The following is an 18310-nucleotide window of genomic DNA, read 5'->3' as shown; positions in this document are numbered from 1 at the left end:
TTTTCCTTTGCTAAGCTGGAAAATGGCAACAAGTGAGAATTTCCTATGTATATATTTGTTGGAGTAAATGGCTTCCCCTCCACACAAAGAGGCTCTGAAAAGGATCTTTGGGGAAAAGAAAAATCAGACTGTTGTGTCTGACTTCCATCCCTGGAAAGACAGCAAAGGTCATAACAGAGAAAAAGATCACTGAGTGCATGAAGAAACACTATAGGGAACGAGTCAGCAGAGCTTCTGCAAAAAGGTAAACTGCCTCAGAGACTGGCAGAGTTGCAGGAGGAAGTTAATGCCCACACAGATATGGAGCACGAGGATTCTGATTCATAGAATCACAGAAAGACTTGGGTTGGAAAGGACCCCAAGGATCAAGTTCCAAACCCCCACTGCCACAGGCAGAGCCACCAACCTCCAGATCTGGTACTAGACCAGGCTGCCCAGGGCCCCATCCAAAAGCCCTCAATTTGCCTTAGGTTCCACAGATAAAGCGCAGACAGAAGGTATCTCTTCACCGTGTACAAAGACCACAGCCTGCCCATGTTGAGTGCTATCATAGAACCACAGAATTGTAGGGGCTGGAAGGGACCTCTAGCGATTGAGTCCAACCCCCCTGCCAAAGCAGGCTCCCTACAGCAGGTTGCACAGGTAGGCGTCCAGCCAGGTCTTGAATATCTCCAGAGAAGGAGACTCCACAACCTCCCCGGGCAGCCTGTTCCAGTGCTCTGTCACCCTCACTGTGAAGAAGCTCCTTCGCACATTGGTGCAGAACTTCCTATGCTCAAGTTTATGGCTGTTTCCCCTTGTCCTGTCCCCACAGAGTGCTGAGAAGAGGTTGGCCATGTCCCTTTGACTCCCACACTTCAGATATTTATAAACGTTAATAACATCACCTCTGAGTCTTCTTTTCTCAGGGCTGAACAGACCCAGGTCACTCAGCCTTTTCTCATAGGGGAGATGCTCCAGGCCCTTTATCATCTTCATGGCCCTCTGCTGGACTCTCTCCAGGAGATCCCTGTCTTTTTTGTACCAGGGAGCCCAGAACTGGACACCATACTCCAGGTGAGGCCCGACCAGGGCAGAGTAAAGGGGCAGGATCACCTCCCTCGACCTGCTGGCCATGCTTTTTGTAATGCACCCCAGGATGCCATTGGCCTTCTTGGCCACCAGGGCGCACTGCTGGCTCACGGCCAACCTGTCATCCACCAGGACCCCCAGGTCCTTCTCTGCAGAGCTCTTCTCCAGTAGGTCATGTCCCAACCTGTACTGATACTTGCAGTTACTCCTCCCCAGGAGCAAGACTCTACACTTGCTCTTGTTAAACCTCATCTGGTTTCTTGCATCCCAGCTCTCCAGTCTGTCCAGGTCTTGCTGAGTGGCAGCACAGCCTTTTGGTGTGTCAGCCACTCCTCCCAGCTCCATATCGTCAGTGTACTTACTGAGGGCAGACACTATCCGCTCATCAAGGTCATCAACGAAGATGTTGAACAAGACTGGACCCAGCACTGACCCCTGGGTAACAGTGCTAGCCACAGGTCTCCAATCGGACTCTGCACCACTGATCACCACCCTCTGAACTCGGCCAGTTCCCAACCCACCACACCAAATTACTATAAGTAGTTCTAGTCACACACTGCAAGGTTATAGAAGATTCAGAGAAAAAGAACTAAAACTATCAAGGGCAAGGAGCAACAGTCGTAAGCGAAGATAAAAATAAAAACGGTTGGGTTCGTGCATTTTCCCTACATGGCAGTGCTACTGCCACCATAAGACACAATGCAGGGTCAGAGGCACCTGGTCTGACCTGGTTGAAAAGTGCTGTGGTCTTCACATGGATAGTTTTGTATAGGGTAAGTCCAGGCTCCCACAGGCAGGTGGGTAAGAGGAGTACATGACAAGGTAGTAATGTGATATTAAAGGTGTTAGGTGAGGAGAAGGCTCTGCGAAACCTTGTGATCTCTCCTCCATGAGGCACCCAGGAGCATGCATCGCACCAGGCAGCGCTGTGAGTGGGAGGAAGCCAGCTGCCTTAAAATAGGAGTTAAACATATCCAGCTCTGCTCTGGGGAGCGCTGTACCCAAAGCCTTTTTTCATTTCAGTCCACAAACTTAGCCAACGGCTGGATACACAAAAAGTTTCCCTATTTCATAAGACAATTCCTGAAAAAATGTCATTCTACAGGATGGGAAGATGGAGAACCTGAGGGAAAAATGAAAATCCTTTTCCTTGATAGATATATATTAGCTATTAACTTGTAAGTTAACCCTAAACACGTCTACGCGCTATCACAACTACAGTCATTTGCACAGCTACTGATACTACCCAGAAACAGCAGGTACACAGCCTGAGGCCAGAAATGACAGGGACTCAAAATAGCTAGGTAGGAAACATTGGCTCCTTTTGTCTCTGTTCAGTTAGGCATGCAGTAACTGAACAAGAAAAAGGTCATCTACAAAAACAGACAAACAATAAATGCCAATTAGCATGCCTATTAACCTTTTCCAAGGTTTAGTCTTAGGAGCCCTGAGATTAAATATCAAGAGACCTAAACTTTCAGCTTCTACTATTCCCTGAAAATGTCAATGGCTAATAAAAGTCACCGGGCATTTAATTACTTGTGAGATTTTTTTGGCCTGACATGCATTTTGGGGTACATTCATAGCAGCAGGTTGTGGTGGGCTATGATTTAAAAGAAAAATCAATGTTTCAAACCAATACATCTGCAAACAGTCTGTAAGGAAGCTAACTAATGAAAGCCCATGAGAGCTGTAGACAAACAAGGCTTTAGTAAGGAATTCTACAACAAACGAAAACCAGTCTCAATGTCTCTCACCTGATTTTTGACTTGTATCATGCAGGTAATCTCAGAGCAATCTTGAAGATGTATTTTCTGAGGTGTGCTTGCAAAGTCTTTGGTGTTCCAAATATACAGGTCGCTACTCCCTGAATAAGATGCCCAAACTTCATTCCTCTGAAGCACAGAAAGTTATGTTTAACCTTAGCACTGCTGACAGCAAGCATATTGCAATAAGTAACTACATAGTTGCTGGCATACTGCATAGTCATGCTTTCTTCACACCATATTAGCAGTTCAAATGTAATACCTCAGGAAAGAGCTGGAAGCAGAGGAAATATGAACACACATCCCTCAGGTGATGCTCAATTTTCATTTGTAGTCGAAATTCGTAAGTTGACATTACAAATATGCAACTCGCTGTACCTTCAATATGAGATAAAGTGTTATTAGCAGAAGTGCCAACTCCTTACAAATCCATAAGCCCTGCATAAAACTGGCAAATAAAATGGATGCATCTAACAGCTGTCTTATTTCTCAATCAACAGTGAGATCTTTGAGGTTCTTCCTGTTTTTCCACAGAATCTATTTCTTACATCTGTTTTCTCCAAATGCTGGTTACTATTTTGCACCTGTTGAAGTCCAAAAGTAATGAGAGAAGAGATTCCTTTACAGCAGGAGATCCCACAGCTAGGTTCTCCAGTACACAGTTATTTTCATCTACAGAACTGAGATGAAGTCTTTGTGCTACAAAGTTAACAGGGCTGAATCCTTACCAGACCCATGCATTTTTACTAAATTCTGCAGCAACTCCCAAAGGCTGTCCTGTTGTTCTGTTTCACCTGTTATTCTGTTAAGGCATGCTTAAATACAGGCTCCTGAGCATGGCAGTACTTATTGTCAGTGATTATCCATCACCATATATGAAATGACTTCAAGTAATTTATTAAATTACTTCAAGAGTAAAAATGTTTAACATGAATCCTGACTTTATTCATCTAGGTTCCTGAAGAAGGGATGACAAGTTCTAAAAGTGGCCAAAAGGCAGGTTTGAGGATTACCAACTCAGATCAATATCAATAAAATTAACAAGTCAGAATACCAAAAGCAATTTGCAATCATTTACCCCTCTAGCCTTTAAAAGAACTTTTTCAAAGCTTCCCATTCCAATTTACAGGTGTTGCCAGGGGGAGGTCAGGCAAACAGAGTAGCCAGAGGTCACATCCTGTAGCAGAGGCTCAGGATGAGATACCCTCAGGAGAGACTCAAACTAGCTGATTATGTAAGTGTTTTGGAGGCCTCACCTACAGAAAGCTGCTTAAACACACCTAGTGGGAATTGAGGGTGGAACATCACGTGTGAGAAGTCAGAGCTTGAGTTTCATGTACTGGTCTGCCTAATAAAACAGCATTTTTATTTATTTATTTATTTTTAATTATTGAGGAATTAACTTACAGCACCACAGTTGGTCATTATGAAGTTTAATAGAAGTGAGGTTTTGGCAGGGCAGCTGAAAAGCACGGTTAACCTTCAGAGTGCTGATGTTCCAAGCAATCACTGTTCCATCTAAGCTGCTTGAGTATGCTTCACTGTTGATACAGATAAAAAAATAATAGTAGTATACTGTACATTCACGTTCAGAACAAAATTCATAGGGAGGGATTTCCTTGCAAAATAACCAGTTTTACACTAAGCCAAAGTACAAGAGGCTTCAAGGCCAGATACTATCATTTTAACAGTAAGCTAATAAAGTATGGCTAACTGCTATTTCAAAGAGCAACTAGAGTTTTCAATGCACACCCATTCTGTGCCCACCAAAATGCTTGAGGTAGGACCTACACTTTTTTCTTTCCCTCACTATGTTCTACACTGCTGGTTCTAAACAGCTGTATTTTGCTCATCACAACTGGTTTGGGTTCTGTTTTGGGGTGTCCTATTCTATTATTTTAGTGAAAGTACATTTAAGCAGCCAACAGAGACTTCTGGGTTACAGCCAGGCATCCATTCTTCAAGTTATCTGTCTCCTATTGGAACAAATGTACTCTGGAACAGATACATTTTTCTTTGTGTAAGATGAAAGACTTTACATCACTGGAAGCGCTGCAGGCTAATTCAGACCTCTAAGTGAACTACAGCACCGACGACATCATGCTTGAGGAATTAAGAACAACAAAAACATCCCCTTATAATTTTCCTGAACACTGCTGCATCTTCGATTTTCTCTTTTCCTCTCAAGGTAGGACCAAAACATCTCAAAATCTTTTTTCTTTGCTACTGCACCTGAGAAAACAAATCGTGCAATCCCTTCTACCTTTGACATTCGTTTTCTTCAGATAAGAGTACATTTTTCAGAATGTCATAATGACACCTAAGCAAATTCTCCCTCAAACCCAGTTACGCCTGCTGCAGCACTAGGAGAACTGAGGCTTGTCTTTAGTTTGTCCTGGGACTTGCCACCCCCATGGAAATTTAACTGCCTTCAGTTAACACCCTTCCCAGTGCTACCAAAAGATGAGAAGCCTTTTCTCTGAACGAAACAATACTATTTCCTTTAAAAACATGTAGGATAAATTCTGAAGCACATTGTAAAAATCCAGTCAATGATGAAGCGCTCAAAGCAAAAATGAAGTGGTCTTTAAATTGCATCTCCATTGATTCATACAGAGCTGGATACTGTCAACTTCTAGGTACTCTACTTCTTCCCTGAAAAAAATATTCCTTTAGCATCTTTGTTCCAAAGTACGTAATGATTTTTCGTTAGAAAGGAAATTCTTAGTTTACAATACACAATATGGGAGCTACAATTCTAGGCATAGCGAAGTCTGACAATAGCAGGATAAAGCAAATCAGTCACTGGTTTCCTACACAAGTTCTTTCCCTGAGCACGTTAGCTAACTTTTTGGTTTTACTTCAGTCAAATAATTCAAGAACCACACTATGTCACCTGGATCTTTATCTGGTCCTCTGCTAACCACAGTGTAAGTTTTCCAGGCTGGTGAATACTGTTCAAGCTACATAACATGGCTTTCAGCTTAACCACAGGAAGATTCTCCTTAACATTCATGACTCTTCCAGTCTCTCACATTTGCTTCTAGATGTATTTTTAAGAAGAAAACATTGTAATTAAATATACCTGGGTATTCCATTCTTCTTCTCCACGATTATGTCTGTTATATCAGAACGATGATCATTTAGTTGCTTATTACAAGACATACTGTGGGTGTTGATTATATAAATAATGGAGTCTTGAGAACCAATCCACACTTGACTCTGTTCTACCATTACCATACAAGTCTGGGGAGAAAAAGCAGGATTAAATACTATTCTGAAATAAAAAACCAACACTTTTTAATGTAACATAGAAAAGGGCTACGTTACGAAGTCACAGCTTTCTGATGATTACAGTAAGGGATTAAGACTCAGCACTCCAGTATTTATCCTTAGCTCTGCTGGAGGGAGGAGGACAGATCTCTTTGCTGCGTTTAACTTTCAGTAAATAAGATTAATAATGTATCTTGGTAATTGATTCAAAGTTGTGTTTCCTGGCTTAAACAAAGTGGAAGTTTCAGATGGTGCCAAGGGAAACCACAGAATTTAGTATTATTTCTGTCTTCTGGATTGGAAGCTGTACTAACCATCCGATATAAACACAATTCCTACTTTATCTACAAGTGGTGCCTAGGAAAATACCAATTTCTCCTTTACTGCCTTTGGAACAACCCTCCCCCATTCAGAAACTCTTCATTTCTCTCCCTCCAGAGTCCCACAAGTTCCAAATCTTCCTCCTCTTCTCTTCGTCTACTTCAGAATAGGTCAGCATCCAACTTCTCCAAGATTTCTATTTTTCCTCTACCATCAGCTTTGTCCCTCCCTTTTCTATTTTTCCCACATTTATTCACAGAAATGTTTCTCAGCTTCCACACAAGTCACCTATCAAATCCCTTTGCTGTGTGTTCTCTCTTCTGTAGGTTTTTCACTCAATCCAAAGCCTGTTTCAGCTTTCCCTTTCACTGAGTTATTCAATTTAAATTTCCACAAGTAACTCTCTTAAATCTGTTGTCTGAGTTTTCATTTACACTGCTGTCTTACAGTATCATCCACTAGTTTTCTTACACATTCCTCCAGTTTCCAGTCCTTCAGCACAGACGACTTTTCATCTGTGCTTAGGGCTCTCTCTGTTTTCTTTTTATATACATTATTTCCACTCAGCTGTTTCAAATCAGCCTTCCTGCCCCAAGAACCCATGCCACTAGGCTAGTACTCCATCTCCACGGTCAATCCATCACTTGCTACCAGTTGACTTATTTTGTTATGAAACTTTTTCCTCTCCCTTCCCTTTTTCTCAAAAGCCTCCATTGCAGCACAACCAACTCAAATATCCTTCTCCAACTTTTAAGGAATGACTGTGCAGCCTAGCCTATGATTCAGAGTTAATTAGGCTATCAGCAACAGAAAAACCAAGCTAAATCACCAGTCATTGTACGTGTGTTAGTCTTACCAGTTTACAGCGGCCCATTCTGAAACAGTGCTGTTGAATAGTCCAGGTAGATGCATCAAAGACCACCACTTTCCCTTCATTTAAAGCACACCATAATTTTGGATGAGCATTGTCAGGTCTTTCTGAAATGTCAAGATGCCCTAGAAACAAAGCAGAGAAGATGAGAGAAGTAAAGAAAATAAAGCAGCTTTGGAGACACATGGAAACAACATCATTAGAGGCAGAGCAACTCCCTAGTGAAATGCATCTGTGTTCTGGAACTTACATCACCAGTTAATGAATGACACAGTTCACACTGAATTTGTGCTCCTTCTTATCTAATTGGAGAGTTCACCTGATGGTTTAACCTCACACTTGAATGTTATTCAGAGCAGAGATGATCTTTTTCACTGATAGATGAAGCGTTAGATAACGAGGATTGCAGGGAGGCTTTCAAGGCCTATGAAAGAAAACTAGTAACTCCATTCATTCCATCTGCCACAACATGACTGTTTCAAGTAGAAGAAAGCAAGCTCCATTCAAAGAAAGAAAATCACAACCAAACCCTCCACCAGCACATACGCATTCTCCTTCCAACTTTCTTAACTGTGGAATTCACTTTGTGCTTTTGTCTCCAGTTGCCCAAATACTAGGAACTACATACAAATTTAAGTCAGGAGATGAGTAAGGTTATGAAATTAACTCAGAATTCACATCCACTGTGAACCGCCCCAGATACATGTTTTGTTTTGTTTTTTTTTTTTCCTTGTTGTTGTTGTTTTAAGTATGGTCACGTACTTTGTTTCCTCACAGATCATGCACTGTGCAGATTTGCTCTTGAATTAAGTCAGGATCTTGCTACAAAGGATATTTATTTCTAGGATTTCTTCTTCACTTTCTGGCTAAATGCATGTATTGAGCACGACATACATTAAGGTCTAGCAAGTTCTTAGTGCCTCTGAATCAGAATCCCTGTGCAAGTCATTTCTCATGGGTGTACACGAACAGCACACTCCTCCCTTCTAGGTGTGAAACCTGAGGTGAAAACCTACATTTATATTTGGGTTGAAATCTCATTAAGTGCCACATATGACTGCTCTGAAAAATCAGATCCAAGACAATCCAAACCAAGAATCTAAAATGAGATGAGGTTTTTGCCTTAACCTTTTTTTTTTTTTTCCAGTGCTTTTTAAATTAGTGAGATATAAGTGTGCTAAATATCACACAAGAGATCACAAGGAAAATAATAACGCATTCTTCAGGGCTGGCCTTAAATCACGTGGGATAAATTAGATATTAGATCACATACTATTCAGTAAGAGTCATGGCTCATACATCTGGCTGGGATTTCTGCGCTATGGTTTAAGTAAACACTCCTATGTGACTCTACTGGAAGATAAAAATGAAGAATGAATACTGATCAGTGCTGGAGCATCATTCTTCCACCCTGCTCAATAAACGAGGCAGAAGACTTAATGAGAAACTGACACATTAACATATAAGTAAAGACAATTATAATGCATATACACATAGGATGGCAAATTAAGACTGTGAAAGCTATCTTTACATATAATTTCATTGTTCTTTAATTTTTTTTAATGTTGTCGTTTAGTACTCTATACAAAACCAAGGCCTGTCAGAACATGAACAAAATCAGACACTCATAATTCCAGGTGTTAGGAGATAACATATTTTATAGGCTAATTATAGCTAACATAAAGAAATACATCACCTTACCTGGAGTATAAAGCAAGACATCTATTGCCTGTGGGAACGTCTCACCAGCTGATGGGTTGATCTTGTGCTTTAATGTCTCTGAGGTTGTTTTGGGGATCATCATCGGCACTAAAATAGATTTTTAAAAGGTCATGAAGAGCATGCTTGAGCCTGAAACAGATCTGTAATTCTTATGAAAGAATAATTATGCACCACTTATTCCCATTTTTCCTTCTAACTTTAGCTGGCTATGAAAGCCCAGGCACTACTTAAGAAAGAGAAGCGTGCCTATATCCAAAAAACAAACACAAGAAAAACCCACACGACACAAAAACCTATACTGCTATCAATATACTAACTGAAGAAAAATAAATATTTAACAAACTATGGCAACAGAAGTGCAATCAGACTATCATCATCTTATAACTCTACAGATAGTCAGTTTGAAAAACAAAATGTAAACAGAAAAGGCTGAAGAAGATGATGAAATACCAGCAGGCTTTGCAGCATTGCTTTGTGACTGACCTTCACTCTTCATCCTATCAAAATAAGACAGTTTAGAGGCTGCATATATGGCTTTGGAGGACTGCAGTGCACCAACGACAGCATCCATCAGGAGAACATTTGTCAGTGCTTGCTGAATATACTGAGGATCCTAAAGACAAAAGTCTTACTGTAGTTTATCTACTACACATTATTCTTGCAAGTCTCCATATTCAACCATCATAATGCAAGTCACACTTAAGCACAAGCACTAGCCAGTTGCTTCCCTGGAGCATAACCCATGCTACCTGCAAGCAAACCCCACTATCTCATCACATTTCACTCCAAAGCAAGGGCATAGAGCATGGATCTGAGAGCTACAGTTAACTCATTGCACTGAAAGAGGTACTTCAGATCTGGTGCAATTTGGATTCAGGATGTACAATCGAAACCGTATGAATTGTACTGATGGAAGACAGACAGCACACACAGGACAGATACCAATTTTCATCCTGGACCTGTGTGCACAGTAGAGAAGCACGTTTTTCTTGATCTCAGCTAGAACTATTCCAATCCTTCCCAAAAAACCACCGAGATACACTTTTACTATTAAATTCATCACTTGTGGAGAATTTAGTATTTTAGTTGGAAACCATGCCTGTATGATCCTACTTTTTCCTCAACGTTTTTGTGGCAGAAGAACATACTCTGCTCTACTTATTCAAAGGATCTATAGCCACCAAGATTCCAGTACGGCAAAAAAAATTCTTCTAAATATTACACTTTGTAAGGGAAGTAAGGTGTGGTAAGCTTTCTTTTAGGATCACTACTCTCACACCGTAAGCTTAAGCTATGAATCTGTTTCACAGAACTAGTGACTAAACAAAAAGGTCCAACTTAATGGAGGAAAAAAAAATCCATTATTTTTAAATGCAGTATTTAATAATACATATTTAATGCACCATTATGCTGGTATTCTGGATGTAGTGTATTTAGAAGTAACATTAAAAACAATAGCTTATGACTTAGCTATCACATCTTTATACCTTGTGATCATCCGCCATTTTCTTTCCAGCCCACATTTCTTTCACCATCAGGTACCAAAGATCACACTCAGTTTTAAGATTAGCTTCAAATACTTGTTTCTTATATATTGTTTCAATCCTCAGAGTAGGTATTCTCAAAAGAAGGAAAGCTACAGTCGTGTTCTTAACATCCTGGAAACAAGAAAAGCAAGGAAGGTGTACCATGCGGTCACAGCTAAGGCGCAGTATTAATCCTACAGGGTAACTTTCTTTATTTAACTACAATTAATATTTCAGTTTTTCGTACACACCATTAAGCAGAAATGGTCTCTTAACAGGTTTTGTGCAAACGTTCATTGCTAACAGCATCACCCAGGCTTCGCTATAGAGTGGACTGGCTCTCTGACACCGTAGTCAAACAAGTACACTTAACATTCACATTATTATATTCCTCTAGCTCTATACCTCATGTACCATGCTTTGTATCTTTCTGTAAATCTCGAGGTTAAGGACTTCAGATTCTTTATACCACACCATCCTAGCACCTAGCACACATCTAGCCTGTAGATAATCTACTCCAACCCTCCCCCCCACAAAAGCAAGTTCCCTAAAGCAAGTTACATAGGAAAGTATCCAGGTCAGTTGTGAAAATCTCCAGATAAAACGACTTCATAACCTCTCTGGGCAGCTTATTCCACCCTCAAAGTAAAGTTTTTCCTCATGCTCAGAATTATTCAGGAAAACTACTCGATGCTCACCTCTATGTCCCTGAAAGCAGCAATATGGACATAGCCAGGACGTCCTCCTTCAGTCAAAAGGAACAAGCGCTTTTGGGTCAGTGCTATTTTTCCTACACCATAGTTAGTTTTAACTGAGCAAGATAACTTGTAGACACATTCATTTTTATCCAGGTGTTCTATTACTGCTGGTGGCAGATTCACCTCTTGAGCTTCTGCTTCAGTTTCTTTCCAGTAGTTGTAGAAATCTCTGAATGTTTCAGGATCAATTTGTTTCTGCTGCCCTAAAAATTAAAAACCAGTTTACTGTGAGAAATTATTATATAGATTTAAATAGAAATATATTTTTAAAAGATACTGACTTTCAGATTGTACTTCTAACAGTAAAATGGATAAGCAGAACCGGAGAAGCACTACTGAACTGAATGCTTCTTACCATGACATTCCAGTTCTTGGTTCTATTGAATGCTAATATACTACATGCTTACCAACCCAGGATAAAAGCTAGAGTTACAAGAATTAATCTGAAGACTTTAGCAAGAGCTATTCCAACAAGTTCTTGTGAGATGTGTGCTATTTTTGGCATAAAAAATCTTGCAATTTAATGTTTAACCTCTGTGGCCACAAAATATAACAACGACTGCAGTAAGCAGGTATAGAATAGAACTGAATAGTATTTTATAAAAGCATTCTTAAGCTGTGTTTTTAGAAATCTATCACAAAATTCAGATCTCATTTATGAGAGAAGAAAGTTCTCTCAAACACAAACAGAAGCTCTCCATTTGCTATGATGATCATTCAAGAGGAATTTAACTGCAGCCACTTGAATTCTGTATTTTGCTGGTTCTTTTCAACTGTCTGCCACCTTGCCATATTACCTAGTGGTTTTATAAGATATTATCCACTAGCAATTAGGACAGTCTTATATTCACTTGACTCAGCCAAAGAAGAACTGCACATTGTTAAATCACTTAAATGAATAAAAACTATCCCAAATATTCAATCTGAAAAATTTTAAGTTGTGTGCTTAAATATCTAAGAGGGTTCCTCGGACCCTATTGTGGACACAGGTACATACGTGTACCTGTACGTACATACATGTATACATCCTGTTTACATTCAATCTACTCTCCACGCTTACTTTAATTAAACAAAAGATCACACTGACTAATAATTAAGAAGAGAAACAACTGGAGACAATTTTTTTTTTATCCTAGTTCACAAAAATTGCTTTAAATTGTCATTGTGTCAATGTAGATGATCAGTAAAAACGTATCCTCTACCCACCTACGGTTAAGGCATCAAACAGGCGATGAATAGTGCCTATGTCTCTGACAATCCCAGATTCCTGGATTCGCTTCACAAAATCATCCAGTTGCATGTGTGTTTTTGGCAATTCAAAGTGTTTTACGTGGTCATCTATTTTTGTAACTTCCCTCTGTTGTTCCATCACTAGACTTATCAGCCTCTTCAGCTCAGGCTTGCGGTCAGCTTGAAAACGCTCAGAAGGAGGCAAGGTTTCCACAATTTTTCTTACAAGTTCAGTAGGGAAAATTCTTAAGTCTGTTTTATCTAGGTTCTGAAAGTCAGAAAGTGCATTTAGTAGTTTCCCTTGCATCAAGCTAATAAGTCCCCGGAGGTAGAAGTACCTTGCCAGCAATGCTGAGTTATCAGGTGGTAAGGTATTTATAGCTTTGCTGAGATGGTTGAAGAATTCTGTGTAGTAGGAGTGAACACAGTGGCTCATCAGAGGAAAGTGAATTTCTGGGATTTTGAAGGTACTAACTGATTTGGAGGGCATTTTCACAGCTAAAAGTGAAAAAAGAAGGTACGCTAATTAGTGAAAGTGTGAATATTTTCAAAACCAGCAGTACTATAGACAAAAAGAATCCCATCACAACAACAAGAAATTACAGTGCATGAAATTCCTTGAGATTAAAGTTGTGCTAAGGACATGAATGTATTTTTGTATGCACCCCTCTTTGTATCAGAATATTCCCCATTCTGATCATATCCTTTCTCAAGAACACATGTGAATATATCAATTTTTAAAATATCACAATATATTATTCATATATATCTTTATGTAATACATAAAAACATGCAAGTACAATTACACGCGTGAGTGTATCCATATCCCCAGGTTGTAAAGGACTTGCTTAGTTAAACAGTGGTAAATCTAAGCATGTGTTTAAATGCTGTAGAGAAATGGACATAAGGTCAGCAAGGACAGTAACCACATCCTTAGCCTTTGTGGTATAGCAGAACTTAACGCAGAACACAGGCTGATTTTACACGCAAAGAGAAGCACAGATGGGCCCCAGCTGAAAATGACCCAGCTCACCATTTCCTTCCAACACCTGACCCTGTTTCAGAAACAGAAAAGGCACTGTATTTGTTCAGCACATTCTTCACTCACCAATGCCTGACTCTATTCTTCGAAGTGAGGCTTTTCTAGTAGGGCTCTCTGGCAGTTTGATGTCTTGCAGATTAGGCATACTGATCACCATACGTCTATTAATCATGTTCTGTGAATTAAATCGTTTAGAAGCCATTTTCTCCATAGTAAGTCTTCTCGGAGTATGAAACATCAAGTTTAATCTGAAAAATAATTAAAACCAGTTATATAATTTTTAAAAATTCTGCATACATACAGACACCAAATAACTACTTAATACTATGAAACAAGAACAAAAAAAACCAAGTAACAATCATAGTGTCAATTTACAGTTTCAACAGCCATGATTGGACACATTCATATCACTCTTTCACAGCAAGCTTAATAAAGTGGCCCATTTATTAGTCACAATCTTATTCACAGATAACCTAATCTCATACCAATACAGTCAAAAGGTCTTTTATCACTAATGCCACTTATCTCTGATAAAATTCAAACCCACAATAAACAAGGAGAAAAAGTTACCTATCCTCTTCAGACTGGGTACTCAATTCAAGTCGAGCAAAAGCATCCATCCTTCTATTCAAACGAGCTTTAAGAAAAGAGTGAAACATGTAGGTCTCTAAAACCTGTGAGAGACAGACTGGTTAACAGTGGATCATTTACAAGTTAGCAGCACGTTTTGCTCATTTTTATTATCTGTGAAGACGCACAACTGAAAACATTCACTTTAATGATCACAAAATACAGAAGTATTTGACTTCAGCAACAGAACTAACTCAGCTTTTATTCACCTTCCGTGTTTGCTTAGAGGCAAAGAGTAACCTCAGAGCACCTTCCAAAAGATGAAAGCAAACAAAAAAAAAGGGAAATACTGAGCAAAACAGGCAGAATTTAGCTACTGAAGTTTAACTATAGCACTAATGCACTACCAAAAACAGTTTTAAGTACAAAAAAAAAAAAGTTTTTGATGACATATTCCAAAAGCTTGCCTAAAATACCCTTGTTAGTCCTGCAATTACTATAAAGGGAAAAAAAATAAGTTATTGATTATATATCTATGTTTTGCTATGATGTTTTAAAAAAACAGAGGAGAAAGATTCATAAGTAATATTAATATTCTGACATTTATGGAAACATTATACCAAATAGAATGTTCCTATTTAAGATGCCTCTTATCTATCCATTTGCACCTCTTATATATCCACCTGCAATGCATCCTTAGCGCTTCCATAGATGCCACTTTACAAATTTCTGCTTTACATATTCTCCAGTAGATGGCGTATTTTGTTTCCTGTTGTATGCACAGGAGCTGATAGGCTGCAGGAACTGAGTCCTTTCTAAAGGTTTTTAAAGATAAATAATTGAGATAACACTAGCTGTCACTAGATAATGCTAACACTACCAATAACACTAGATACCATTAGCAATTACTCCATATTTTGCTAACTTGTGAGATTTACCTGGAAGCAAGCCTACTGCTACTCCTTGTTTAATTTCTGCTTTGATCCACAGCTTACTAAAGAATTTACAGTTTCATCAAGAAAAGTGACAAGCACACAACTTTATTATTTTGGGGGAGCTTAAACAACAGCACAACATCTTACAGTAGGCTGGAATTCTTAAAGTAGGCTGGAATAAGAACCTACTTTATTGAGTATCTGTTAAAAATGACTGCATTAATTGGAAAAGATTTCTCACATCCTTTCATAAATCAGGTACTGACCATCAACACTCACAGATCGGGGTAACAATCTTGAAATTATTTTTCACTTAACTAAGAAATGCTTTTGTTTGGTTAATAACCCTGCTATCTGAAAATCACGAGTTGAAAATTTTGTATTTACGCTTGCTTCATTACAACAGAATTCTCCTAGAACACTGTAGATGACTAGACACGAACTTTTAGAAGATGTAAATCCTGCTTCTCAGGTACACCACAGTTCAATTAATTGAAGGTAAATATTAAACTAATTAGGTGCAAACAGTTAAACGTAAAATAATTGCCTCAATTGCAAGGATGAAAATCCCAACCTTTGCACTTCCAAGCTAAGAAGCTATGAATCTGTCTGTTCTCAGTCTCTTTCTCCCCCTGATCCTTTCTTTCTTCTGTTCTCAATTCCTTTCTCATTACCTCTCCTCCTCACCCAAAGAATCTCCAACCTTTGATGATCAGCGAGTCTCACACCAAAGGCATGGAGAACTGCTCTACACCTCACAGCTTTGTGACCAAGCTGCTCTCCTTTTAACAAGGAAATCACACCCATTCCAGTTCCTTAAGATACATAAGGCCATTATTTTAAAAGCATTCTCCTGCATCAGTGCTCCAAAGGAAAACACATCTGTATTCTTCATAGAAATCTGTCTCACCACACACACTGGCAATAACTAAATCATTTGGGAACTTCAGCAGAGGGCCTAAATCAAGCTTCCACTAACAGCAGGATCAAGCTGATTGCAGCAGTAATGAAAAGAACTCCTACAGGCAAACTCCACACACCTAGAGGGTTATAAACTCCAATATGTACTAATATTCTGTGTAAGCAGGAGGGCTAGGAAATGGTATGCAGGAATTTTAGGGTGTCCTTAGGCCCGAGGGGCTCTAGCTCTGCCTATGAGCCTGGCACAAGGCCATACACTATTCATGTCTTATTTCATGGGCTTCATAAAAGTATGCTACATTTAGAATTCCTGGTAAACCATGTCAGCTCAATCAGCTCATACCCCACGTGCCCCATCATGCCACAGGCTCTAAGGACACAAAGTGTCTGACATCACAGACATCCCATAACCCAGCATAAGCCAACCGGCGCTCAGTGTCAACAGCATGTTTTCACTGTCATGCATTGTGGGAAATGAGTTCATGGCCTGGATCCAAACAGGCACCATCAACTCCATGCCCTGCTGCTCAGGCTTTAGATAAAGCAGCTACTTTGACTTGTGCCGTTCATTCTTCACCTGTGCTCACAGGTATGCTGAAAACTCATGTCCAGATATGGACTTTGGTCCAAGTAGTTTGGACAGGTGCCTGTGCTTAAAATACAGTTTAGATGTAGCTTTACTGATCATTTGCTATAGGTTAATTCCATGCTGGAGGAATTACACTTAAGTTGCTCTGAAATTACACCATATCTTCCTCTCCAAAATGCTGTCTGCTGTTTATAGTAAATAAGTGTGAAAGCTGGTGAGTCAATAACACTACATAGACCAAACTGTGACCATTCCATTAATTTTTGACATTAATTCTCAAGTACAGATTAATAACAGAATTACAACATATTTAACTCTGAACTTACTTTTCCATAAAATGGCTGGTCTCCTATTGCCCTTGTTTTCAGAAATTCTTCACTGTTAAACACTCTGTGTTCATAATTTAGATGGTCTTTTACCTCCCTGGGGATAAAATAAATAAAAAGATAAGCATGCTTGGAGATGTATAAGTTGCCCTTTTGTAGCAGCAGCCCACTAGTAATACTCAAAATATGTCACAGTAACAGAAGGCAAACTGAGTTTTAGTGAACAAGTGTGAGTCACTGAATCACAGAAAAGGAACACAGACTCTTACATGAAGACAGGCTACCTGCTGCAACTGCCATTTCCTACCAGCAAGTTCACTTACATGGATCAATTTCAACAATCCGTGGAGGGGAATCTTTAAATTTAAGTCATAATCTGTCTCCAGGCCTGAAATTGTATTAATATACTGAATCACAGACAAACCATTTGAGGCATTACGAAGACAAGCATTCACATGGGCAATCTGGAATATATGACCTGGCCTCATGCTGCCCCACTGCACTGCATCTCTAATGTGCATGAGATATTATAAATAATTACTTTCTGCACTCTAAAACTCTGATCCTCAAGCCAGCAATAACTGATGGTTGTGTTATGTCTAAAGAAATAGAATTACTGAAATAAAACAGGAAGTGTTATGAAAAAACTTTTAGTATATACATGATGACAGCAGACAAAGGCTCTGCACCATCCCTAGAAAACCAGACTGCTATATCACACATCTTTCATAGATCAGTGATGTAAGCCCATAAACAGTTTATCGAGCCGTATGGGTTCAGGTAAATGGTGGTTAATACAAATATATATTTCTATACAATTATGTATAATTTATCATAGTTTTCTTCAAACACAAAATTTCCACGCACACCAAAAATACTACAGTGCTTCACTGAAGACAGTAGCAACTGGCAGCAGAACTGTATCAGATTTACTTTCCTTCACTCCTGGACGGTGGCAGATATAGTGTTAGAAGATAGAAGAAACAATGCTGAAAAAAAAGAACAAAGAGAAAGTTTGAAGGAAAGGAGAAAGAAAGCACGAAAAGAATCCATTCCTTTGCAAAACTTTACTATATCAAATAGCAAAGTATTTGTTCAGTTCTTGTAGCCAAGCATTTAGTGTGTTAAAAAGTTTGAGCTATCAGGAGGAAAAGGCATTTCTTGCCCATCTTTATTTGGAACATATTGTTGCCAAACATTGAAATCCACCAAATCTCACAGTGGCAGCACATCAGGTTGTAAACACATTTCATTCTCCAGATCCAGCTGTGTTAGCTGTACCCTGTTGTTTCCTTCACATTCAGCAGCTATTGTCCTCGTGGAAGGCCAGACACTCCTATGAACACTCCCTAAGCTGATCCAACAAAAGGAAGTAGGTTAACAAAGAGC

At 39.3% G+C, this 18310-nt stretch overlaps 1 protein-coding gene across 1 annotated transcript in view; it reads right to left on the bottom strand.

The window, feature by feature from the left end:
- DENND3 (DENN domain containing 3) overlaps positions 1–18310 on the bottom strand; it is a 39123-nt gene that overhangs the window by 1613 nt on the left and 19200 nt on the right. The window contains exons 10-22 of the mRNA XM_021387175.1: positions 16922–17018; positions 14151–14254; positions 13647–13828; positions 12515–13036; positions 11249–11511; positions 10512–10682; positions 9508–9637; positions 9004–9111; positions 7288–7427; positions 5923–6083; positions 4245–4378; positions 3100–3215; positions 2829–2966 (exon numbers count right to left, since the gene is read on the bottom strand). Coding sequence (XP_021242850.1) covers positions 2829–2966; positions 3100–3215; positions 4245–4378; positions 5923–6083; positions 7288–7427; positions 9004–9111; positions 9508–9637; positions 10512–10682; positions 11249–11511; positions 12515–13036; positions 13647–13828; positions 14151–14254; positions 16922–17018 — 2266 coding nt within the window. The remainder of the gene's footprint in view (positions 1–2828; positions 2967–3099; positions 3216–4244; positions 4379–5922; positions 6084–7287; positions 7428–9003; positions 9112–9507; positions 9638–10511; positions 10683–11248; positions 11512–12514; positions 13037–13646; positions 13829–14150; positions 14255–16921; positions 17019–18310) is intronic.

Source organism: Numida meleagris, chromosome 2 (assembly GCF_002078875.1).
Source record: "Numida meleagris isolate 19003 breed g44 Domestic line chromosome 2, NumMel1.0, whole genome shotgun sequence".
Taxonomy (NCBI): domain Eukaryota; kingdom Metazoa; phylum Chordata; class Aves; order Galliformes; family Numididae; genus Numida; species Numida meleagris.
This window is presented reverse-complemented; position numbering and strand designations above follow the sequence as displayed.